Source organism: Lygodium microphyllum, chromosome 8 (genome assembly GCF_053477565.2).
Source record: "Lygodium microphyllum isolate KBCC chromosome 8, Lygodium_microphyllum_v1.1.10, whole genome shotgun sequence".
NCBI classification, from domain to species: Eukaryota; Viridiplantae; Streptophyta; class Polypodiopsida; order Schizaeales; family Lygodiaceae; genus Lygodium; species Lygodium microphyllum.
In genome coordinates this window covers 93395139-93422024 of record NC_141142.1, presented here as the reverse complement: position 1 = coordinate 93422024, position 26886 = coordinate 93395139, and the positions used below count along the sequence as shown (strand labels likewise).

The 26886-nt window shown below is 41.8% G+C and overlaps 1 protein-coding gene across 1 annotated transcript in view; it reads left to right on the top strand.

The window, feature by feature from the left end:
* The first annotated feature begins 1036 nt into the window (after positions 1-1036).
* The window catches only part of LOC148032610 (Chaperone DnaJ-domain superfamily protein), a 122255-nt gene continuing 96405 nt past the window's right edge, over positions 1037-26886 (top strand). Inside the window, exon 1 of the mRNA XM_087683229.1 lies at positions 1037-1330. Within this exon, the coding sequence (XP_087539355.1) occupies positions 1221-1330 (110 nt within the window). The 5' untranslated portion in view covers positions 1037-1220. The remainder of the gene's footprint in view (positions 1331-26886) is intronic.

Genomic DNA, 26886 nt, shown 5'->3' with positions numbered 1-26886 from the left:
TTCTTGAGTTTATGCACTCATTTTGAACTTGATTATGGGTTGGAATTTTCTGTTTTAAAACAGGGCTGAAGCTAAAATTATACTTTTTTAATTCATTTCATGTATCTTTAGCCCAAATCTTGGATGCATTTGAATCTATCATCAATATACTTGATCCAAAGGGTTGAAATCCATCTATGTATTTGAAATAAATGCCATTAGAACTTGCATTTGACATTTATAAATAAATTGAGAATCTGAAAATATCCTTTATGATATGATGTATGTATCCAGAGGCATTTGATGTAATCAAGATAGACTTATTCCTTCTGTTCATGTATGCTAAGTACATAATGAAAAGGCTTGAACTCTTCTTCTGTACCTAAATCATTTCTAAATCCCGGATCTTATTAAACCCCAATCTATTTTCCATTCCCGAATCTTGAATCCTAAACTCTTCTTCTGCACTAAAAGCCCCAGTGGTAGACCTTCAACTCTTAACGCGACGACAGCGTGTAAGAGATAGAGAGAGGACAAGAGCGGGAGGGAGAGAGTGATTGAGTGAGTGAGTGTGGATACAAAGGGGAGAGGTGTAAAAGGGGTGAGTGATAGAAAGGGGTTGTGAGTAGAGGAGAGTAAAGCATGTGACGTTTTTGTGATAGCATTACCCATTGTGTGATAGGGAAGTATCGCATGGCAGCTTCACTTCCCGAAGCGGGATAGCGTTCCTTGTGCACAAGGAACGCTAGTTTACTTAAGAGCATGTAATCAATTCTTTTTTGACCTCAAGGAATGCTAGTTTACTTAAGAGCATATAATCGATTCTTTTTTGATCTCGTAGAATTTTCTTCTATCTCATGATATTTAATGATTTTTAGACATTTAAAAATTTGACACACATGCAGAAGAAGGCTTAGACCTTTAGATTTGCAAAAGAAGATTTAAAACTTTCAAGTTTACAAAAGTTTTAGTTATGCAAATTACATACTAAATGCAATTTAATTAAAAAACCCATCCAAAATTCAGAGCTAAAGGTTTGCGTTTTTTTGGCTATCGAAAATGTTTTTCATGCACTGATGTACATTGTACGGTCAATGCTTACAAATGGTCGCAGGACACGTAGGGACGATGCTCATGTCATCAAGCTGCCCGCAGGCAGCAACCGTAGCGATGGCAATGTGGATGTTACTACTTGAAACAAACCCATTTTGCTCCGCGTGAGTCATTCGACTGTCGATGCCATGGCGCCAGCAGCGGCGCAGCTCGTGGTGGCTGGTTTCATGTTTCTTGTCTTCTTGCAACCAACAGTAGCCATTTACTGCGACGATGCGAATTGCTACGATCTCCTTGGGTAAGCTCGAATTTGAGAGAGAGAGAGAGAGAGAGAGAGAGAGAGAGAGAGGCTCGTCTGATCAGGCTTTAATTCAACAACCTTTACGAAATGATTCTCTCTCGCTCTCTCTCTAGAGAGAGAGAGAGAGAGAGAGTGTGTGTGTACAATTACCTTTTACGAAAAAAGAGAGAGAGAAAGAGAGAGAGTGTGTGTACATGACTGCACACACACGTGCAGGTCTCAGGGGCATGTATCCGTGTGTTTCAATGCTGCTACCTTCATATGATTATTGATAGAATACTTCAGTCGAAACTGTACAGAAATTAAAGCTGTTTTTTGATTCCCAAACACAACAACAGCCATTTCTGTTTGTTTTTGTCTTTCTACGGATTTGGGAGAGTGATAGGGTGCAAGGGTGTTCCATCTGATATCCGAGGCTATCCAAAATTTCTCTCTCTCATCCCTATAGCTATACAGCAGATTTGTGGTTGTCCAGGCTACATTTTTGGCTGGAACAAGCTGCATTTCTACAGTCAAACTGTTCATGATTACTTCCAGTGGCGTTTGTGGCTATTGCTGCTGTATTTGAAGGAGGTCCCTGGCCCAGAGGATTTCAGATGCTTGTGTTGTTCATGAATTGGACATGTGCTGGCTGCCATGGTTTAGGGCTGTTCAGAAGTCAATAAAATGCACTTTGACTGTGAGTCTGAACACCCAAGCTATGTATGTTACTAATACCCTCTCTCAAATCATGGTTATAATAAATATGCAATGATGATAGACACACCATAATGCATACAACAATGACAATCAGATAGGTTCTTGGATATCCTAGTGGTTGATCAAGCCACCACCAAGGTGCCTTGGAAAGACATCGATATCAATGTTGATCATACAAATCCTGAATCACAAAGAGTAGAAGGAGCTGTTCGATGCCTGTCTTTGAACCCACTTCGTGGAAACTGTCCAAGTATCTCCTCATGTGAGAACAAGAGTAAAGACAACTGTTTGTCAAACATCCCATCATGAACTTGAAAGACACTGATGTCGATGTCGATTGTACAAATTGTAAATCACAAAGAGTAGAGATGATGAAGAGTTAGAGGAGTCCTTGCCCTTCTTCCTCTTCTTTTCCTTTGCATTCCGCAACACTCCTAGCTTCTTGCAATCCTTGTGGAGATGCCCCTTCTTTCCACAATGATACCAATGACCCTTTATTTTCTACTTGTCACCCCTTTGTGGAGTAGCCAAAGCATCCAAAGAGTGGCCACTAGAACAAGATGGTAGCCTCCTTTATAATCGTATGACAGACTCATGCTTAAGCAACATCGAGATCATATGTTGGAAACAAATAAGAGAATCGATGCATGCTCTCTTCTTCATTCCAACACCTCGGATTGCACTCCACTTCTGCATCCAACAGTCCTCCATTTGTGCTTCTAGCACTTTCTCCTTCTCCACACCATATTCTACCTACCCTCACTTCACACTCTCTTTGCACCATGGTACATTGTTAGGGGGAATGCGACTCTTCAACATTGTGTTTTCCATACTTCCTTAAGTGAGTACTTCTTTTCACCTTGGGATGGCTGTGATGGGTATCCCCCTCACTACCCTTGATCACTCACCTTTCCATTCATCGATGTTCCAAATGCAAGGATTTCTATCCTCTACTTATGGTGCGTTGTCACACACTCCATGGGATACTTCCACATAGGGATTTCCATCCTCTACTCCACGTGTCCCTATCTCTTCTCTATGGGCTACTCATGTAGTCACCATGCCCATGCCCACACTTGGATCCACTATGCACACTTCCTGTATGCATGGTGGGCACTCTAGGATTAATTCCTAAATGTACACCACTCCCCCATTTTATCCACCCTATCCCCCCTACTCACATTATCCTTCTTACAACACTCCTACTCTTATTGCTACGGCTAAGAATGCCTTTATGGATAAGACTCGTTTCAATGGGTCGAATTTCACTACTTGGTCAAACTTCATGCAATAAGTGTTTGAATCTTAGGGACTTTGGGATCTAGTAGTTGGTCTTGAGCCTATGCCTACCACTAATGTTGAGTTGATGCAGGGTTGCTTCTTGAGTTCCACCCTCACAACATTTTCCCCTCGCATTTGAGTGTTGGAGTCACGTCATTGATGGTTATGTGGTGAGAAATTGCCCTCGCTACATTAGTCTTGATTTTGAGCTTTAAGAGTTTTCCATTAAGGAAGGGGATGATCTCAAAGTCAAGTTGGCCAAATATCGTTGACTACTTGACGAATTTGCTACTACTAGCTTACTAGAGTTAGATGAAGATTAGGCTATGTTCTTCTTAAACAAGCTACTTGAAAAATAATTCCATTTTATTCAACACATTATCTCGTTGTCCAGATTGCCGACCTTCTATGAGTTTGAGTGTTAGTTCTTGCATTATGCTAGGTTGCACGATGAAGTTCACAAGAAGTCCTCCACATACTCTTATTCAGAGAGGGGTTTGGTTGCCTTTTCTTCGCAAGGAAAAACCAGTGGTTGCAAGAACTTATTAGATGTGAAGGCAAGCCAAAACAAGGGTGACACCCCCTCCTCCGACGGAAACAAAGAAATAAAACCCATTTGGCGACAACTCTTGAAGAAAAATTAGGTTTTTGCACACATTGTCAGAGATCGGGCCATGTGGATGGGAACGTCATACCAAGGCCCAAGGTCACCCACCTAAAAAACCACAGTAGCACAAACAACTAAAAAAGGAGCATTTTTCATTAAATATTAATAACATCCAAACTTTGGAAGGATTCACATGTATAAGAAGGAGGCTGCCCAGCCACTTGCTCTATCCCTTTTTTGCAGGTTTCAGCCATCAGCTCTCCTCACTGGGCAGCTAGCCATCTCTTTACCAACTGCTGCCACACCTTACACATCAGCTAGCAACCTGTCTACAACTACTGCGTGCTGCCTCCATCAGCTCTCCCCTTGTTCTGGACCCCTAGACTGCTGCGTTTGCTGTTGGAGCGAAGGCCCTACTGTCCAACTTTGTCTGAGCCTGTTTTTAGCCTGCATTTGCAGCAGGCCGCCCTACATCAAATATATCTCCCTTAGTTTCACCTAGCTTTTTGTTGCTGCATGTGACCGGTCGCTCTCGTCTTCAAACAGTACATTGCTGCATTTACTAGTTCCAGCATTCCAAATTGCCGCACTTTGGTTTCCAACTTGCTGTTCTTCCATTTTCAGCATTGTCTCAGCTTCAACTTGTGGATAAAGGCTTAAAACTGCGCATTAGTGAGGGTGCCAAATGGAGATAGGAGGATGAAGACCAAATTGTGAGGAGGGCTGGCAATGGTATGATTGATTGATGATGGAGTGGGAGGGCAGCTATATGTAGGCAATCAGGCTGAAACCAGCTGGCCTACATTTACTGCAGGTCATAAATGCTGTAAATGCCAAATAAAATGTACCAAATGCTGCCTGCCTGCCCATGGCAATAAATGCCTGCCTACAAATGAGGCGAACAAGCTACCTATGTGACCTAGGTACATACTTGTTCATTCAATACCTTCTGGCCCATCTGACTATGCTTAGTTGATCTTTTACTCAATCTTTAGGTTGATGTGTGTAAGGTTGGGCATGCTATTTTGAACTCTCTTCCATCCCACTATGCTTATTTGATCTTTTACTCAATGTCCAGGTTGATGTCTGTAAGGTGTCTTTAATACCCATCTTCCTATACAAATCTTTGGTGTCCTCCATGTTTCATGCACATCACTTGCTCATGTAGTGCGTGTACCTTTCTTCTCTGTTCTTTTTCCAAGGTGTCCTTGATGATGGTGAGGATGTTCTTTTGAGCTCTCTCCCATCCGACTATGCTTATTTGATCTTTTACTCAATCTTTAGGTTGATGTGTGTAAGGTTGAGCATGCTATTTTGAACTCTCTCCCATCCCACTATGCTTATTTGATCTTTTACTCAATGTCCAGGTTGATGTCTGTAAGGTGTCTTTAATACCCATCTGATGATGGTGAGGATGTTCTTTTGAGCTCTCTCCCATCTGACTATGCTTATTTGATCTTTTACTCAATCTTTAGGTTGATGTGTGTACGGTTGAGCATGTTATTTTGAACTCTCTCCCATCCCACTATGCTTATTTGATCTTTTACTCAATGTCCAGGTTGATGTCTGTAAGGTGTCTTTAGTACCCATCTTCCTTTTGGTGTCCTCCATGTTTCATTCACATCACTTGCTCATGTAGTGTATATACCTTTCTTCTCTGTTCTTTTTCCAAGGTGTCCTTGATGATGGTGATGATTGGGGTATGGTTTGAAAGCTAATGTTTGCCCTTCTTCACTGCATGTATCCATTGTGCTTGCTCAATTGCTTTTGTGTCTTCTTGAATACCTCTACCCAAAAAGTGGCCTCTTTTGTGGTCCTTTCCTCCTTTTCTTGTAAATGTTGCACCTCTTCCTTGATCTTTTTGATCTCATTGACAGCATTTGGCTGTATTTCTCCCTCTCTTTCAATCTGGGATTGGTTTGCACCTCTTCCAATTTGTTCTTTATAATGGTTATTTCTTCAGCTTGGGCTTCGATTTTTGCCCAATGTGATACATATTCCATTTTTGGCTTCTTTGTTTTCTCTATAACCTGCCTATTCACTATCTTGAGGGCATTATCAGCTTCTCTCTTTGCCTTGTTTATGCAGTTGATGATTGGCTGTTTGATCTTCACTTTTTCTATATTGATTGAAGGGAGCTACTGATTCCAATGTGTAACTGTAAAGCTTTGTCCAAGGTTATGTGCTGTTTATCAGTGTTAACAGGTAGGGATATGGCACCATATTCAGAAAATGCAGCTAACAGACGTTGTTACAAGTGCATGCAAGCAGGGTCCTCTTCTTCTTGCCTTGGTTACTTGGTCAGCATGGAGCCACCTCCCAAGATCGAGTACGGGCATATCCTTATGGTTCTCGGCACCACATAAAGTCCGACATTCCTCCTATGCATTGCATGTTTTCATCATCTTTGTACTAGGGCGCTTAGGCAAGTGAACAATTTCCCTAAGAGAGACACCGTCCAAGTGGCACATGTTGCACATTCTTCAACATGTAGCATTGCATCTCTACCTCACTTTTCTCGTTTCTCTTTTTGGGCCTGAGAGGGGGTGTTGAGAAACCCTTCACTTTTCACCTGTAGTTTGCGTTTTTTGCGTTTCTGGGTTTTGCGTTTAGGGTTTGTAGCTCCAAAAAGGGGCACCATCCTAGACTAACTATGCCTATTTCTAGGTCACTCTCTCATTCATTTCTCATGGCTGATTCATTTAGTTTGTCACCTCTTCTCTCTAGCCTCTCCACTACCCTAACACCCCTTCAGGAGGACATTGCGGTTCATGGTTCGTGACTGTCTTCATCATCTTCTTGTGCTACGGCACCCTTGGTCCCTTGTATCACATTCACTCCATGATTCAGAACTTCATTATTCCATTCATTAGAGTTTCTTCTCTCTTCTCTTTTCTTCTCCATGTTTGCCGAGTTTACTCTGTGTTCCTTCTCGCAAACCCTACTGTCTCGTTGGTACATCATCTTTTGACACAAACATCACTCCGAACTGGGAGGAGTGTGCGGAGAAATCCGACCAAGTATCCTAACATTTTACTCCCCTTTCGGAGCCAACAGAAGCATCAGATTGGCGGTCTGAGTAGCAAAGAGGAAGCTACTGTTTTATGCACGTTTTTTTTTTCTATAAGAGATTTATCTTCTCAGGATGCATAAATAAATTGATAGACTTCACCTCTATGAGTATTCTTCTACATCTTCTATTTCTTCGAATCCCTTCTCTTTTATCAATTGCTCTCCTTGAATCTTCCTCCACCCTACTATCTCTTACGCCCGTGGTAGACTTTTGACCCCAAACTCTCCAATAGTGGTAAACTTGACGTGAAAGTCGGTAGCAGGTGTATAAAGATGGGGGATCCTACAGGTTCAAGTAGTAGTGATGTTTTATAACAGATGATTGCTTTGTTGCAGCAACAACACTAGTAGCAGTTGTTGTTACAACAACAGATGCAAACTCAGCAAGAACCAGAAAGAATTGATTTCTTAGCCGTGAATGCATTGCAGGCAGTGGGACAGGAATTGAAGCTGTTTAAGGGTCAAAATGTTTCGGCCTTCATCCGGTTGTATGAAGAAAAGATGTTTTATGGGGTACCGCAGTTTGCATGGAGTTGATATTTCTCCTATTTGGCCATGTATGCATTGCATAATCGGATTAATGAGTTACATAGAAGAGATGCTAATTGGGCAGCTTTTAAGAAAGCTTTGAGAGAAGAGTTTTTATTGGAAGATACAGGATTGGTAACTAAAAAGACATTTATAGATTGGATTGAAAAGCCCAATAAAGGATTGACTGCTACAGCTTTGCTCCGTGAATTTGAAAGTCGGTATGTGCAGTTGGATGCCGATGAGTAGCAATCATTGGAGAGTCAGAAAATTGATTTGTTTCTGAAGACTGCAGATCCTGTCTTGCAAGAGAAGTTGATTGATTGTTGAGAAGATGCCTCTTCTGAAACGGGACTGAAATCTGATTGGGCTAATCTAATTGAGGCATTGCATATGTTGGTAAAGAGAGAGCGAATGAAATTAAGATGGGGTACATGTACCACACTTGCCAATGCTCAGAAGGGGGACTAAAATTGCAACAAAGGTGCCTGTGGCTATGGCAGAATAACCAGCTATACCTGTTCGTTCGGCTCGTAAAGGTGATGATGTGAATGAATTAATCAAAGGTATGCTTGATTTGAGGCTGAATTTGACAGAAATCTATGCAAAGGTTGAAAAGTTAAATGTTAAGGTAGAAGAGAAGGCTCGGGCAATAGCCCAAAGACCGTACAAAGAAGGATATAAGAAGAGATGCATTTGGTGTGATAGTTTACAGCATGAAAGCGAGAGTGTAAAACCTATGGTGAAGTGGAAGTGAAAAAGTTAGTCTTTTGGAAAGATGGCAAAATACATGCAACAGAATCTGGTCTTCCAATAGAGCCAAATTTTGGAAATGGTAGCATGCAGAAGAGGTTGGAAGATATGGCAGCAAGGACAACATTTGTTGCCATAGATGCAACCACATATGGGCTGAGAATTGAAAGGACCGAATAAGCTTGTAAAGGAGGCATGGCTGAAGCAAAATCTCACATTTGGATGCATGCATTAGATGTTGGGTGTAAAGTCCTTCGTCTCCTCGTCTCCATGTAAATAGACTTACGGGTGTGAACACACCCTTAGTGTACCCTAACATATAAATACGTTCTTTTTATTCTTTGTGTACCATCACATCGGTACACCTATCTCTGCGTTCACTCTTCTTCTAGCTCTCAGCTCATCTTTGCTCTTTATCTAACGCTTTGACCTTGCACACCATTGCGCACTCTCACCCCTTCAAATTGGTATCAGAGCGCGACGGTCCAAGCCCGCAGACAAAACATGTGCAAGCAACAACCAACACTCAGTAGTCGTAGGCGAGGGGGAACAGTTAGGTAGAACAGACGATAGGTCCATCGTGGACTAGCGGGCAACAGAAGGCGTGATGGAGCGTTAGACGAGTGTGAGATGAGGCGTGATGGCGGGTGTGACAGGTGACGCGCGTTAGACGAGCGTTAGACGGGTGCGACGGCATCAGGCGGTGGACTTGCGACACGCCAGCAACACCAGACACAGCGCGACCTGCACGGGCGGCAGTTTGATAGGCATCACATCGCTTGACAGGTCACTGGCGTGAATGTCGGGTCAACAGACCCATATTCCGTTTTTAAAAAAAAAAAAAATATTTGAGATTATTTTTACCTCCTCTCTTTCGGGTGTTCCCATGCGCAAGCACAATGCGCAGATTTGTGTAGATTTAGGCCCAGAAATTTGGGGCTTTTCCAGATTGAGTGCTGTTCATGCAAGATCGAGGCATCTGCGTAAAAAATTGCAGACTTTGTGGGCGTTTGAATTGGGGATTTCGCCAAATTTACTGAAATTTTCTCATCCGAGTGAAATTTCTCAACGTTGGACCCATAAAATTTGGGGCTTTTTCTGTATTGGTGAAATTTGGGGCTTTTGCTGTATTGGCGAAATTTGGGGCTTTTGCTGTATTGGCGAAATTTTGGTCAGTTCAGTTAGATTGGCTGACATTGGTGCACAATTGGACTCGAGAAATTTGGGGCTTTTGCAAAATTTTGTGAAATTTTGCTAAATTTGCCCGTTTTATGCTTTCGGGAACATGTATTAATGCAATCAGGGCAGATTGGTTAGTGAAATTTTGGGGTTTTTTACTGAAATCTGTGGATATTGGCAAAGTTAATGCGTGAAATGCACTTTGGGAATATTTTTGAAACAATCTTGTTGTTATAAGTAGAGTGATTTGAGCATTTTTATCTCCCGCTTGTGCGATTTTGGAGAAATTGCAGAGAATTCTTGGTGTTTTGGGGTATCACAAGTTGATACGAGCACATATGTATGCAGTTCACATGTTGGGCAGCTCCCATTGAGTTGATGTATTGCTGATTATTCATGTTGCAGCAGTCTTAGTGATCATTTGCAGATTTGGGATTGGTGCAGATGTATTTATGGTGATATTGCTGAAGTGGGAGTTATCTGGCAGTGATGTATGCATTTATTGTATGCTGAAATCGCAGTCATACTGCTGAAAGTCATTCATTCTACTGCTGTACATGTACTTGGACTGAATCTTGCTATTATTTGCTAAAAAATTGGGCTGAAATCAGCTGAATATTCAGCTCATTTTTGCTGTCATAAATTGCAGCATTGAATTTCTGGTGTATTGCTGAAAAATGGCCACAAATGCTTCTAGCAGCAGTGACACAAAATCCCTCTTTGAAATCAAGAGGTTTGATGGCACTGGCTTTGACTTGTGGAAGGATAGGATGCAAGGCATTTTGTCTCTCAAGGACTGTGAAGATGCTTTCTTGGAGACTAAGCCTGCAGCTATGACAGATGTGGATTGGGCTAGACTTAATAAGAAGGCCATTGCATACATTAAGATGGCAGTGTCTGATGATGTACTTACAGACATCAAGCGTCTTGATACAGGTTATGCTATATGGAAAAAGCTTAAGGATACTTATGAAAATACAACTTCTGTGAATCAAGTGTATCTTATGCGTAAACTTGTGAACATGGAATTGCATGAGTCTAAGCTAGCATCTGAGCATTTGAGTGCTTTCACAGGGGTTTTGAGTCAATTGTAGGACTCTGGTTTGACTGCTTTCGATGATAAATTTAAAGCTATTTTCTTATTGATGACTTTGCCTGACAGCTGGGAATCTTTGGTTGTGTCACTTAGCAACAACCCCGCTTTGACTTTTGATGGTGTTAGAGGTTCAATCCTCAATGAAGAAATCAGAAGAAAGTCTAGTGGTGAAAGCAGTGGCTGAGCTTACCATGTAAGAGGTAGGTCTGAAAAGAGGGGTAATGCAGTCAGTAAAGGAAAAAGCAGAAGCAAAAGCAAGGGCAAATAGTAGGATGTCACATGCTATTAGTGTGGGTGTAAAGGGCATAAAAAGCCCGATTGCCGGTACTTCAAGAAAGAGCAAGAAAGAAAGAAACAACAAGGTAAGAAAAAGAAAGATGATAAGAAAAATGATGACAACTCTTCCTCAAAAGAAGTTGCAAAGGCAAATGTTGCATCCAGTGTGGTCATTGAAGAGCTTCTTGACATTGAAGAGATACTTGTTGTAGCCTCATGTAATGATGCAGATATTATGGCAGCAACAGGTGATATGCACATCACCAAAAAGGAGGTAATTGATGCCTTACTTTCAGCTCATGATGGGTTGTCATAATCATGGATAGTGGACAACGGTGCTTCTTTTCATATTGCCCCCTCTTTGGAGTCATTTTCTGAATACACTGCAGGTTGCCTAGGCAAGGTTTATTTGGGTAATAATTATGCATTAGAGATAGAGGGTGTTGGCACCATTCACTTGGCTCTTGAAAATGGTGAAGAGCTGATTTTGCAGGATGTCAGATTTGTACCTGGCATAAAGAAGAGTCTACTATCAGTTGGGTAGCTTGATGCTAAAGGGTACTTTACTACATTTGGTGGTGGATCTTGGAAGGTCCATAAGGGCTCTATGCTGATTGTTAAAGGCAGAAAAAGGGGGACTTTATATTACTTGCATTGTAAAGCATTACCTGGTAAGTTCTTGGCCGTGGCTGAAGTCCATTCACAGATGGAGCTTTGGCACAAAAGACTTGGTCATATGAGCCAGAAAGGCCTTCAGGTTCTCTCCTCTTTAGGGAGATTTGATGTAAAAGGCTCTGGTCTCGAATTTTGTAATGATTGCTTATATGGAAAACAAGTGAAGTCTCCTTATTACTCTGGTGTCGTTAAGAAGTCTAATACTCTTGACCTAGTACGCTGTGATGTGTGTACTATGTCTGTTAATTCGTATGGGGGTGCACGGTACTTTGTTGCTTTCATTGATGATTTTAATAGAAAGTCATGGGTGTATGCACTTAAGAGCAAAAAGAAAGTGTTGGATTCTTTTAAAAAATTTCATGCTTTTGTTACCACACAAAAAGGGCTTAAGTTGAAAGCCATAAGAATGGATAATGGGGGTGAGTATGTCTCAAAAGAATTTAACAAGTTTTGTGAGATGCATGGCATTAAGAGGGAGTTGATAGCCCCTTATAATCCTGCATGAAATGGTGTGGCTGAAAGATTTAACCGCACACTTTGTGAGAGAGTCAGATGCATGCTGTCCACAACTAATCTCCCACAGCAATTTTGGGGAGAGGCTCTTAAAATTGCAGTTCATGTATGCAATCGTTCTCCCAATCGTGCATTGGAAAATGGCATTCTTGAAGAGGTTTGGTCTGGCAAACCTGCTTCATATGACCATTTGCGTGTCTTTGGCTGTGATGCCTTTGTGCATGTACCTGTAGAACAGAGGACCAAACTAGACATGAAATCCATCAAGGGCATCTTCATGGGATATGGAGATGAGGGAGAGATGGGTTATAGAGTTTGGCTTCCTTAGGGCAGGAAGATAATACGCAGCCGAGATGTAGTATTTAATGAGGCAAAGTTGCTGAAAAATGCTACACATGGTGATCTTGACGAAAAGAAGGTCAAATTTCAGCATGAACAGCTAGCCATTCAGCAGCCATTAGCTGAAAATTCTGTCCCTTTTGATGCTGAAAATGAGCAGCAACCTATTGTGCGACAGCCAGAAGATCATGGACAGCAAATAGATGCACAGGATGAAATAGGACAACAAGAAGAACATGCTGAAAACAGATTACAGCAGCAAGAAAATGCTGACAATTAGCCACCTGGTGATGGTGTGCACATTCCTCAGGATGTAGGCCCACTGCCTGATAATACAGATCATTGGGTAAGACGGTCTACACGTGTCAGAAGGCAGCCATAGAGGTTTCAGCCATCTTTGGATTGCATTTTGTTGATTGATGAGGGTGAGCCTTTGACATTTAAAGAGGCACAGTCATGTGAAAACAAGAGAAAGTGGGAGCTTGTTATGCAAGAAGAGATGAAGTCTCTATATGCAAATAACACATGGGAGCTTGTAACTTTGCCCAAGGATAGGAAAGCTATTCCTAATAAATGGGTTTACAAAGTGAAATGTATTGATGGGAAGCCCAAGTATAAGGCACAGCTGGTTGCTAAGGGCTATACACAAAAGGAAGGCATAGACTTCTAGGAGGTTTTTTCACCAGTGGTGAAGATGACTACGCTCCATGTTTTGTTTGCTCTCATTGCATCCTTGGATTTAGAGTTGGATGAGATGGATGTGAAGACTGCTTTTCTTCATGGCGACTTGGATGAAGAGCTGTACATGAAACGGCCAAAAGGATTTGCTATTCCAGGAAAAGAGCATTTGGTTTGTAAGCTGAAACGCAGCTTATATGGGCTGAAACAAGCCCCTAGACAATGGTACAAAAAATTTGATACCTTTATACTCAGCCATGGATTTAAACGCAGTCATGCAGATCACTGCTTATACACTAAAAAGGTTGATGATGACAACCTTATTGTGTTGGTTTTATATGTGGATGACATGTTGATTGCAGGACAGTATAAGAGTCCTTTGAATGCTCTTAAAAGGCAGCTGAGTTCAGCCTTCTCTATGAAAGATTTGGGGACAGCTGAATACATTTTGGGCATGCGCATTAAAAGAGACAGAGAGCAGCATTTGTTGTTTCTCTCACAGGACAAATATATAAGCAAAGTACTTAATAGGTTTAATATGGCTGATGCTAAACCTCTTGGTGTGGCTTTATCGCCACATTTAAAGCTTAGCAAATCTAATTGCCCTAAGGATGATGTAGCTGCTAGTACCATGAAGTGTATACCTTATGCATCAGCTTGTGGATCTTTGATGTATGCCATGGTTGCAACTTGCCCTGACATTGCTCATGTAGTGGGAGTTGTTAGCAGATTTATGTCTAACCCTGGCAAGCCACATTGGGAAGCAGTGAAATGTATCTTCAGATACTTAAAAGGTACACAAGAAAAGTGTATATGCTATGGAAAGGGTACACTAGAGCTGCAGGGATTTTGTGATTCAGACATGGCAGGAGATCTTGACACTAGGAAATCTACCAGTGGGTATGTTTTTACTTTGGCTGGTGGGGCTATCTCTTGGTGTTCAAGATTGCAGAAAATTGTGGCACTGAGTACTACAGAGGCTGAATATATTTCAGCCACAGAAGCTTCTAAGAAAGCTATTTGGCTTGGCTGTCTGGTCAAGGATTTTGGTCTTTCTTCATGTACTCCAGTGCTTGGTTGTGATTAGCCAGAGTGCAGTATGTCTGGCTAAGAATGCCATGTTCCATGCACGTACCGAACACATAGATGTTCAGTATCACTTTATTCGACAGGTCTTGGATGATGGTCTTGTCACATTGACTAAGGTCAAAACCCAAGATAACCCTGCAGATGTTCTCGCTAAGTCTCTTGCAAAGGCTCAGCTTGAGCATTGCATTTGTTTAGTGGGAGTTGGTTAGCTTAAAGGTACCACTTCGGGCCTTTAAGTGGGAGGTTGTTGGATGTAAAGTCTCTTCGTCTCCTCGTCTTTGTGTAAATAGACTTACGGATGTGAACGCACCCTTAATGTACCCTAACATATAAATACATTTTTTTAATTCTTTGTGTACCATCACATTGGCACACCTATCTTTGCGTTCACTCTTTCTCTAACTCTTAGCTCATCTTTGCTCTTTAGCTAACGCTTTGACCTTGCACGCCATTGTGCACTCTCACCCCTTCATTAGATTGCATAGAAAAATTCAAAACCACAAAGTTTGAATTGGTTGATGCAAGTCGGAGTATGCGAGGGAAAACAGGATGGAGTGCACCAATGGATTCATTTTCAGCCTGTGTTTATTTGGCTGAGGTTCATAATCAAGAAGCTCTTGTGGAAGAAAAGAGAAGAAGAGATGAGGACATTGTTGGTTCTTCCTCTTCAGGCCCATCTAAACGCATAACACGAAGTGAAATGGAGTAGCAGAAAGAGGCTGAAAAAGCCATACCTGAGCATGTTATGGAGGATGCATCTCAAGAGAAGAAACAAGAAGGGAAGAAAAGGGCCAAGCAGCCCGGTTATAGGTTACAATTGGATCTTGAGATTGCCACAAACCTTAAAAAGGTCTTGGAAGATTGCATACTTCGTAGTAGAGTGGAATTCACACTTGGCGAAGTTCTTGGAACCGCGAAGCGTGAACGTCATGATGCAATTATTGATATGCTGAAATGAAAAAGATAGTTTGATGGTGAAGTTTTGCAAGCATTGATGCAGGTTGACAAAGACATAGAGAAACAACTTCAGAGGGAATATGATGATGCATGTAATGCTGATTTAGAGCAACCTAATGTTGAAAATGGATTAAATGGGAGTGCAAACAGCAAGCTTGTGGCTGAAATTGGTCTTATGGGCAGCAGTAAGCATAGAGAGAAGGCTATGTATAATGGGGATGTCCATCAACAAGTACATGAAGAAAAAGATACTCATTTTATTCCAAGCAATCATTATTCACAAACGCATTGGCCTCATGCTACAACAGAGACAATTGTTAAAGTGGGAGAAAGAGAGACGCCTTGTATAGCTCTCTTGGATCATGGTTTCAAAATCAATGTTATGGCATGCAACTTGTATGAGAATGGAGGTTGACTGATTGATATAGATTCGGGATGGCGCATGCAAGCAACAAACAATTTATCAGGGAATCTTTATGCAGCTTGTCCGAATGTACTTGTGACTATTGGAGATATTAGGGATGAATATTCTTTTTTGTGCAGGATTCATGTAGTTATCCGGTGATTTTGGGGCAGCTCTATATTTTGGAATTAAGGGTGGAAACAAAAGCCTTGGATGATGGTTCTTCATATACTCGGGTTCGGAGTAAAGACAATACAAATGCGGAACAGTTTCTCACAGTTTGTGTGAATCATCCCCGCAATCGGGATAGGTACGGGATAATCCCATGCCACCTAATGCACGAGAGTTTAAGGGTTTTTAGACAGCACTGTTGTAAGTGGAGGCTATGATAGTGCCTCTAGGAAGATAATTATGTCTCCAAGAAAGGGGAAAACTGTGTTTGTGTCTGAATTGCAAGAATGGATAGCATGTAGTCTTAGCAGTTTTAAGAATATTTCAGCCATGTGCAAGGTTGAAAAGAAATATGTAGGTTGAGGGCTGAAAAAGAGCTGAAGACATACGGTTTGATGGCTGCAAATACAAGGATTTTAGGGTTGTTTTCAGGGCTGGTTGATGTTGATATAGTGGCTGAAATTTCTGCAGCAATTCATGTTGAAAATAGGGCAGAAAAAGAGGTTATTTATGTTGACACTTTAGAGATGTATGAAGTCATTCAAGAGTTTACTGAATATGAATATTATGGGCTGCAACATGGGTTGCAAAATAGGGCCGAAGCAAGGTTGGATACAAAGTACAAAACAGTTGCAAAGAAGGTTAAGCCTATGGCTTTGCCTTTACCACATGATAGTGATGGGTTGGCTGAAAAAGTGTCTCAATAGCCTAGTTTGCGGGATTCACATGGAATAGGACATAAGTTTATAGCTGAAACTTTACAAAAGCTGAAAATTGGTGATACAAGCTTTCTTTTACATGCAGAAAGAGCTTATTTCTTGCAGATGTTGGCAAGGCATTGGAAAGCCTTTGCATTTCAGCCAGATGAAATTGGATGTGTTGATTCGACAATAGTTGCATCTATGGTGATCTTTACACTAACTCATGTACCATGGAATTTAAAGCCTATTCCAGTGCCTTGGGCATATTTGCCTGAGCTGCTGGACCTTTTAAACGATATAAACGCCCCAAACAACGTAGTATGCTTAACAATTATGATATTCGCTTGTTTTCGAGATTTAATATAAAAGAGAATGAATACTTAAAGCTGAAAATGAAAATTTACTCACAAAATTATAGGCATGAAAATGTAAAAGTAATGGAGACAAGATTGAGGGTTGAAGATGGGCAACCCCCCCCGAAGGAATGTGTTTTTGCTCAACCCAAGTCCCTTAGGGAAGAGCTCAGTTACAATCAACTTGAGAGTGAGGAGAAGTAATTCTCACTCTCACAAGATCATGTAAAGATGTACAAACACACATGCATTATCTATTATGCAATGATAAGAACTGATTTCTTTACAGTATGAGAGGAGAAAGAGGGGAAATCAGCCTTTCTCCATCGTTGATCAGCACTACATGGATAGGGCTTGCTTCTTTTTGCTAAAATGGAAGAAAGAGCTCGAGAAGGAGGTGCTGTAATGAATTTACAGGCTTGCTGTCTTGTAAAACAGCAGTGATAGAAGAGGGAATATGGAGGAATTTGATAATGGAGAAGTGGGGAATGATGATGGGGATGGATGGGGCCAGTTTTTGGCTATCTGTGGGTGCTGTACATGAGTTTACAGCAAAGAAAAATGATGCTGAATGAAGAAAAACGAGCTCTTATTTATAGGAGAGGGAAAAGCTAGTACAAAAGGGGAAAGTGGAGTAGCACAAGACAAGTGTCCAGCCACATGTCATGAGATGTGACAAGTGGTGGGATACTTGGAAACTTGTGTGACAAGTGTCTTGACACTTGTCTCTTCTCTATGGCCTTCCTTTTTGGGCTGAATACTATCAAGAATAGAAACAACCAAATTTAGTAAGTACAGTCACAGTACAGAATTTACTATTTTTAGAATGACATCTCTATTTTTTAGGACTAGCATTTTAGGCTAATTCGAGGCTTCTAAAATTTAGGGACCCCCCAATATGGGTGTCATATGAAAGCTTTTTCTGTGTACATCGCAAAAACGGTATTAGAATCTTCATGTGAATTTCCTATGCAAAGAAATGTGCATTTCAAGCTTTCAGCCCACATATGCACATTGTACAAGCATTTCATGATCATACCATCTTGTTGATTGTAACTGTCTGTTCTGGCAGATCTAGCCCACACTTCAAGGCATTAATCCTTTCTGTGTGCGAGTCTAACCTTGATATGTGTGAGTTCTGGTCACAGGCGCCCAATCGGCCATATAGGTGGAAGTGTGAACTATCTTTTCTCTAACCCACCGCGTGGGTCCTGTCAGAAGTGGAGCAGCGGTGGAAGCATAAACATGTGTTGAAATAAACTGCTGAAACACAAGACAAAAAGAGAAAAGAAAAGAACACGATACAGATGAGAACTCAGATGTATGCACGGGAAATGGAATCCATATATCTGAACACGAGACAGTCGCATACAACAGTGAGTCACTGGCTGCGTGGGCACTGGCACTGGCTCCTCTCTCCACAGAGTCTGCAGATGGTGAAATGAAGTGTCTGACTAAGGAGGAGCCACTGAGTATAAATAGGCTGAAAAAGTGGGGAGCAATAATGCTGGTCGGATAGCATTAAAGTTGGCCGACTGGTGCATAAAATGCTCCACCGGCATAAAATGCCACACCAGAAAAATACCTAAAATACCTAATAAAAATGCCCAGCCCAGATCAAGCTCAGACTCACACATGAGCTGACAAATACTCTGCTAACACCCTCTCTCAGATCATGAGTGAGCTGATACAATACAATAGTACAATGAAAAGGGATCCGAAACTATACAACATAGAAACACCAAGTAGAACCATGGATACCCAAGCAGTGGGTGATCAAGCCACCACCAAGGTGCCTCGGAGAGAACCTGATGTCGATCGTACCAAACACCTGAAAATAGAGAAGATCATAGCATGTTTCTGTGTCCATCATCAATGTCTCGCAGTAGCATACAAGACCATCTTGTCAAAAATGCCTCTGAATATAGGTGACCATGGATTCCCCGCCTTTGACTAGACCGCCAAAGTGTCCCCTCATGTGAGCTCCAGACGAAAGCCTCCCGCTCTCTGTCAGATAACCAGCTCAGCATGAACCTGGATGTCAATCCCAGCTCCAGGATTTGATTCCGCCAGATTGAAGTCGATGCGTCAGGGACGTCCCTCTCTGGAACCTGTGCACCTGTATAAAAATATAGATGAGGCGCGACTGCCCCATTTGAACACCCGCTCACACTCTCTCTCTGGCACAAGAGAGTCGTGAGGGATGACCTCATCACCACCACTAGAAAGCAGCCGAGGAAGGGGCCACCAAGCCCTTCCCGCGATCCAAAGAAGAGGATCCCTTCCGCGCCTTGGACTTCACCTTGGTCGGAGGATCGGAGTCGGAGTCTGATGAAGGAGAGGACTCATCGGTAGAGCCAGCATCCCGCTTCGTCTTCTGCTCCTTCCTGGAAGCCGCTAACTTCTTGCAGTCCTTCCGCAAATGTCCCTTCTTGCCACAGTGGTAACACTGGGCCTTCGACTTCTTCTTCCCGTCACCCCTCTCTGAAGCTACATAAGCCTCACCTCCATAATGTGCCGGAAGCCGCCCTTGTAATCTCAAGGATGCCTCATGCTCAAGAAGCATGGAGGTCATATGTGTAAAACTGATAGGAGTCGATGATGTCTGCGCCCGCAAAGCATTGGCCACTCCATCAAACTCCGGGGGGAGCTTGTAGAGGACCATCCCGACAAGATGCACCTCGGGAAGAGCAGATTGCATGTGCCGAAGCTGGTCCTGTATCTGCGTAACACGAAGAAGAAAAGACTGAATAGTATCTTTCGGCTCAAACTTCATTTGCTGGAGCTGGCCATAAAGTGTGACGGCCCGCATGGTGGAAGGTGCCTCGTACATCTGCTGCAACTTTTTCCATACTTCAGGAGATGTCCTACAGGAGGTAACCGCCGGTAAGACCGCTTTAGAAATACACCGAAGCAACGCCGAGTAAGCACGGGTATCGTCCGAGTCCCATGTGAGCACCGCTTCCTCATGGTTGTCCTCATCAAAGTCTTCAGGAAGAGGAAAAGGACGGAGAGGTCGAGCAAGAGCTCCACAGACGATGTACCATAGCCGCTTCTGTACAAACCAAGCTTTCATGACAGCACTCCATGTGAGATAATCAGGTCCATGTAACTTATCATCAGTGGAAGTGCACGGAGGAGCCATATGGAGAGGATAAGAAGAGAAGTAGAGAAGAGATGGAATTTAGAGAGGAAACACAGCCAAAACACAAGCACAGACTACAGAAAAAGAGAGTTCACATGCAATAGAACCCAAAATCTGATCAATAGAAGACAAAAGCTGCTGCAGAAAGTCAAAAAATCAGTCAAAAACTGCCAAAAACAGAGAAAACGGCCTGAAGTAACAGTCACCCAGCCACGAGAGATGCTGAATCAGCAAAACGCAAACTGTAAACTGCAGAAAAACAGGTAGAAAACTGTCCCCAGTAGCTCCAGATGAAAAACGCAGGCAGCAGAGGGTGCGTAGGCAGCAGATGATGGCAAAACTGCAAAAAACGCAGGCTGAAAACAGCCCCAAAACAGGTCACCTGGCTGCGACAGCAGCCGTCTGATCAGCAGGGGTACAAAACAGTCCTGAAATCAGCAAGAAAACACAGCAGAAACACAAATCCTGAAAACTGATACCATGTCAGAAGTGGAGCAGCGGTGGAAGCATAAACATGTGTTGAAATAAACTGCTGAAACACAAGACAAAAAGAGAAAAGAAAAGAACACGATACAGATGAGAACTCAGATGTATGCACGGGAAATGGAATCCATATATCTGAACACGAGACAGTCGCATACAACAGTGAGTCACTGGCTGCGTGGGCACTGGCACTGGCTCCTCTCTCCACAGAGTCTGCAGATGGTGAAATGAAGTGTCTGACTAAGGAGGAGCCACTGAGTATAAATAGGCTGAAAAAGTGGGGAGCAATAATGCTGGTCGGATAGCATTAAAGCTGGCCGACTGGTGCATAAAATGCTCCACTGGCATAAAATGCCACACCAGAAAAATACCTAAAATACCTAATAAAAATGCCCAGCCCAGATCAAGCTCAGACTCACACATGAGCTGACAAATACTCTGCTAACAGGTCCACCATAACCTGTGACCACTCATCAGTGGCCAGCTCCAATGCACTTCTTTATATCTAATTAGTACAAAGGAAACAAATTTAATAAATCATTATATAGACATTAATGAAAAAGGATACAAATTCTGTTTCTATAGAGTTGTGACAAACGAGAAGATCAGTATGCGGATTTTTGAGCCTTCTTTAGGTCCATATTCGAATTGGTGGTTTACTGTTTCAAAGAAGAATTTGGTGGTTTGAGGTTTATACAAAATTTACAACCAGTTAATAAAGTCACCATAAGGAATGTTGGATCAAGCCCAACAATGGATGAATTTGCAGAAGCATTTGTAGGCAAGGCAATTTACTCTATGGGTGATTTATATTTAGGATATGATCAATTTCAGCTTGCATTGGAAAGCTAGAATATCACTACCATGAAGACACCACTTGGATTGGTTAGAATGTGTACGCTTCCACAAAGAGCAACCAATTCAGTGGTGCATATGATGAATGCTATGCATAAAGTTTTGAGGGAGTATATTTCTCAGTTGACCTTACCCTTTCTTGATAATGTGCCAATCAAAGGATGTGATATCTATGAGAAGAATGAAGAGTTGAATAAGCATGGATGTAGAAGATTTGTGGTTGATCATATTACTGATTGTGACAGGATTTTGAGCCGTTTTGAAGAAGTGCATTTGACTTTGTCAGGAGAAAAGTCGGTTTTTGGAGTGGAGGAAGTATTAGTTGTTGGGCATATGTGTGGACCATATGGGAGAAAACCCTCACCAGTAAAGAATAAGTAGGATATGGGAGATATGTTCCATATATATCCGAGGTGAGAAGATTTTTGGGTGCATGTGTCTTTTACTTGATTTGGATTCCGCATTTTGCTCATGTGGCTGAAAGTTTATATCAACTCTTGAGAAAAGGGCAGAAGTTTTGCTGGGGTAAATAGTATACGAAGGCAGTTGAGAAGTTAAAGAGCTTATTGATTTCAGTTCCAACACTAAAGAGAGTAAATTATGGGAATGGGCAGTCTATTATTCTCACCATCGATACAAGCCCAATTGGTATTGGTTGGGTAGTGGGTTAGGATGATGCTAATGGGAATAGATATGCCATTCGGTTTGGAGCAAAGGTCCTCAATGAACAGCAACGACGGTATTCTCAAGTTAAAAGAGAGCTTTGGGGTGTAGTGACAGCCCTTAAGTGTGATAGGGAGTATTTTATGGGAGCTCATGTAGTGGTAGAGATTGATTGTCTATCTCTATTGGGCATGATAGTAAATTGCTCAACTCCTAATATTGCCATGTTACGGTTGATTGTATATATAAAGTCACGTAACCTTGATTTTCAGCATATTGCAGGTAGAGAAAACCCCGTGGTTGACATGCTTTTACGAGCAAGGTTTGAAGATGAAGAGGAGCCGATGGAAGATGAAGAGAATGATGTGATAGGTACTGAAAACGACTTTATGACAGCAGGGAATGAGTATGTAGCTATTGTTACTATATGTACAACTATTGTAATAGGGATTTCAGCAGTAAGAAAAGAGCTTATAGCCATGGAGAAGAGATAGAAAGCATCATCAGTGTTATGCTTCAGTGAGAACACAAATTTTGAAAGAGTTGTATGAGGATGATTGGCTGAAAATAGGCCAATATCTCAACCTCATGACAAAGAAGGCGGAATGATTTGAAGCTGAACTCAAAAGGATTAAAAGAAAAGCTTATGGGTTTTTCTTGAAAGATGGATATGTATGGAAGCATGCAAAGAAAAGGAGAGGAGCTCCAGTATGTGTATTGGGAGATAGGGATTCTCAACAATAGGTGATGCAAAAGTTTCATGAAAGTTTATTGGCTGGACATAGAGGAGTTTGTGACACATTTGCCAAGATCAAAGAGAAGTATTGGTGGCAGAACATGTATAAAGATGTGGAGCATTATATGGAATTATGCAGTGACTGTCAGATGTATTCCATGGTAAAGCATAGAGATGGGTTGCAACCGATCTATCCATTGTCTATGCATTACAAATGGGTAGTTGATTTGGTTACCATGCCTACAGGTTTATGGAATATGAATTATCTTGTGCTTGCACGAGAAGACTTAATAAATCAAGTGGAAGGTCGAGCTCTTAGTACAAAGACTACTCAAGCAGTTTGCACGTTCTTATTGGAAGAAGTCTTTTGCAGCTATGGTTGTGTTGGTAAAGTGGTTGCAGATAGAGGAGAATTGGATGCGAATGAGGCTCGTGACTTCTTTTCATGATTGGGTATCAAGATAGCTTTAACTTCAGCCTACAATCCTGAAGCAAATGGCAAAAGTGAAAGAAGTCATCGGCCTATCATTAAGGCATTAGCAAAGTCATACAAGGGCAGGATGAAAGAGTGGCTAAGAATGTTACCCTTCGCTTTATGGGCTGATAGGACCACTCAATGTGCAGTTACAGGGTATATGCGTGTTGAATTAATGTATGGATAATAGCTAATCATGCCTATTGAGGAGACTATTGCTACTTGGAGTGTTCTACCATGGAAAGAGGGTTTGAATAGAGAAGAGTTGCTGGTCCTACTCATTAGATAGTTAGAAAGAAGGCATGAAGACATTGAGATAGCCATGAAAAAGTTGAAGGCTGCAAGGATCAAGAACAAGAAGAGGTTTGATAAGCGACACAGACTTCGATCACGAGCTAAACAAGAAGGGGACTGGGTGTTGGTTTATGACAATAGCTTGAAAAATTAGCATAGTGTCAGTTGAAAGATGGCTAAGCGGTGGTTTGGTCCATATGTGGTAAGGTTTGTTTTTGACACTACTACCTATGCATTAAATGAGATGGATGGGACAACTCTAAGGATTCCAATGGCTGGAGAACGTATCAAGTTCTTTAAACGTAGGGAGTCTTTAGCATATGAGTTGAAAGAGTTGGATATTGAGCATGAACATGAGAATATGGAAGAAGAAGAGGTAGAAGATGAAGACATTGACATGGCAGAGTATACTTCTTCTGACATTGCAAATCCATAAGACTTTGGCATATGCTGCAAGATTTGTAGGTTAAGAGGGGGTGGATGTTATGCTGGTATGCGAACATAGTGTGAAAAACTCTAGAGTGCATTATCATTTGGCTTTCTTATTGATCTAGAGAGTCAATGCCATATTAGTCATTAGTGTTAGTGTCCGTAGTGTGGATGGTTCAAAAATACTAGATTTTTGGACAAGTTTAGCCTATTTTTGATATTTTTGATATTATTTATTGTAAATATCAAAAGCTGTAGACAACTTCTAGAATATGATGATATGTAAAAAAAAAAAAAAAGTGGCTTTCAGCCATTTTTGGGGGATTTTATGCAAAAAAAAAGGATTGGTGAAATCGTGCGATGTACGATCGTAGTTTACAAGCAGCAAACAACACTCTGAATTGGGAGGAGAAGAAGGAGTGATCTGGGAGAAATCTGACCAGGTGTCTTGGTATTTTACTCCCCTTTCGGAGGCAACGGAAGCATCAGATTGGCGGTTTGAGTAGCAGAGAGGAAGCTATTGTTTTATGCACGTTTTTTTTTTGTCTACGAGAGATTTAACTTCTCAGGATGTAAAAATAAATTGACAAGCTTTACCTCTATGAGTTTTCTTCTATATCTATTTCTTCGAACCCCTTCTCTTTCATCAATTGCTCTCCCTGAATCTCCCTTCACCCTATTGTCTCTTACCCCCGTGGTAGACTTTCGACCCCAAACGCTCCGACATCGGATAGGTAGATATACAATCACCTAGGTAGTGCAGCCATTTCAGGCAGTATGGGCAAGTTCTAGATGATCATGGTCAACACTTGCACAGTTGGACCTATCGGATAAATGCCACATGGCAGCTTGTGTGCAGTTAGCCAAATGTGCTCTGGAAATTGGTGAACTTGCATTATTTTATTCATCTCTTTCTCCTATTTATGGCAGAAAAGCTACGTGGTCATTTTCACTTTATGTTTGTGCAGGGTGAGAGGAATCTTGGACTATATATACTTCCATAGCCTATTGTACATACTGTCTTTTGTATTTAGCATTCATTCTCTAAGCCTTTACTATTCTATTGTCTCTTTCTTTTTCTCGTAAAAGGTAATTGTATTACAAAAAAAATACAAGTACAAGATTGCAAGATTACAAGATGTAGGATGGTTCTGGTCCATTGTGCATAAAAGATACAAAGTTATGGAAAAGGAACAAAGGAGATTGCTATATGCCAAGGGACTAAATAATCTCTAACCAAGATATCGGCATGATGCAGAAGGTCAAGCTACCACTGGAGAAGTCCCTTAAGCTTCGCAACATGACGCTGAATGCCCGAGGCTGCATAAAAAATGAACGCATTGTGAGTGACCCAAATATGCCAACAACCCCAAGATCTGAAAAAGTGAAATAGAATCTTCATGTGAGGCTGAGGCAAACCATTGTATTTAGCTTTTCCAAAAACCTAGTCAAGCAGATGCATCCTTGTGCCCACCACCACAAGCCAAATGTTCGAGAGAAGAGCCCAAATCTTCCAAGAAAAAGGGCAGGAAATGAATCTGTGACAGGAAGACTCCACTGCAATGGTATAGAAGAAATAATTCCCATTAGATATACCTCTGTAGTGAAGGGCTGACGCAAGAGGGAGGGCCCCCACCAACATTCTCCAAATGAATACCTTGCATTTGAATGGCATCTTATTGATCCATCCCTCCATTATTGTCGATTTCCACTAAGCTTTAGATTTGTGCAATCCCCAAAGAGAATTAACTGAAAAAAACTAAAGGGTCAAAGGTCCTTCAAGATCCCACTCTTGTTAAGGGCAATCGGAATCTATAACAAGAAAGGGCTGCCAGTCTTGTAAGAGATTAGAGACTCTACCCCTAGAGTTCACTATAGCCACGTGGTACCCGAAAAACTCTTCTAATGGTGCGAAAGAACATGAGAGGGTATCGGGGCAAGAGCGTATCATGCAATTGAATTTAGGTCTATCCTCCAATTTTCCTTCCCACAAAAGAATCGGAGAGACCGCTAGAATTTCCATCAACAATGAATTAATCACCTGTTTGTGCCAACGGGCCTTGGAAAGGACGATTTTCCATGAAGATACCAAATGGTTAAGAAGACTCGAGGCAGACGTAGAAAAGTAAGCCTCAGCATTAAGCACGTGCCACTAGGAACCCTGAATCCTTGTATTGCCATGGCAAAGGCACCATTCTTCAAGGAAAGCACAAGCAATAAGAGTGGAGGGTTGTTTACCAATACAAAGGGCATGAAACAGTGACCAACAGAGGGCTGTCATATGGGTCCCCACATCCAAAACAGCCCCATCTCCCATGGATTTTGGGGTGCAAACACGACTCGACAATATCCAAGATATACCTACTTGCACAGAATCCTTCTTCCTGAGCATGAAACAGAAATGGCAGGCGAGATCCTCAAGGCAACATTGCTCCAAGTAGCAATGGTAAAAAGTAGGTGAGCATTGGAAGCATAATGGTCTGGGCTACTTTGAGACACACATGGAATGGCCAAGCTTGAGATTTCCAATAGACAAACTTGGCTTCCAATTTCTGTGATGTCGATTTCAGCAAGACTTTCAATTGAACATCAATCCCCAAGGGGTAACCAAGATGCCTCACAACGTCTCTTGCTATACAATCTTACCTTGCCATCCTTAATCTGGTAGATTGGAGCACACTTGGATTCAGACACGTATGAATCATCATACCAAACGTCTGAAGATGTCTAGTATGAAAACGTATGATATGCCATTTCATACTTCGACGTTTTTTTCACATTGAAAAAAATTGCCACGACTGCCCCAATTTGACAATTTCTTCGTGGCGCCCTGTTTGCAGCAGTTTTCGCTGGAGTTCTCTGCGTTTTTTTTGCATGGTCAGCTCTCACCCTGCACATGCGCAACCAGTGGTTCAGTGATCAGTGTGTGCAGAAATTCAGCTTCACGAGTGTATGCAAAAATTGAGCTTCGCGAGAGGGCAGCATGTGCAGACTGCAATGTGCTCATTTCTGAGTACTCAGCCCCATCCTCTCGCTCTTTGATCTCAGTTTTCCAAGTCAGCATGGTTCGAAAGCAAGGAAAAGAGTGGAAATTTGTGACTAA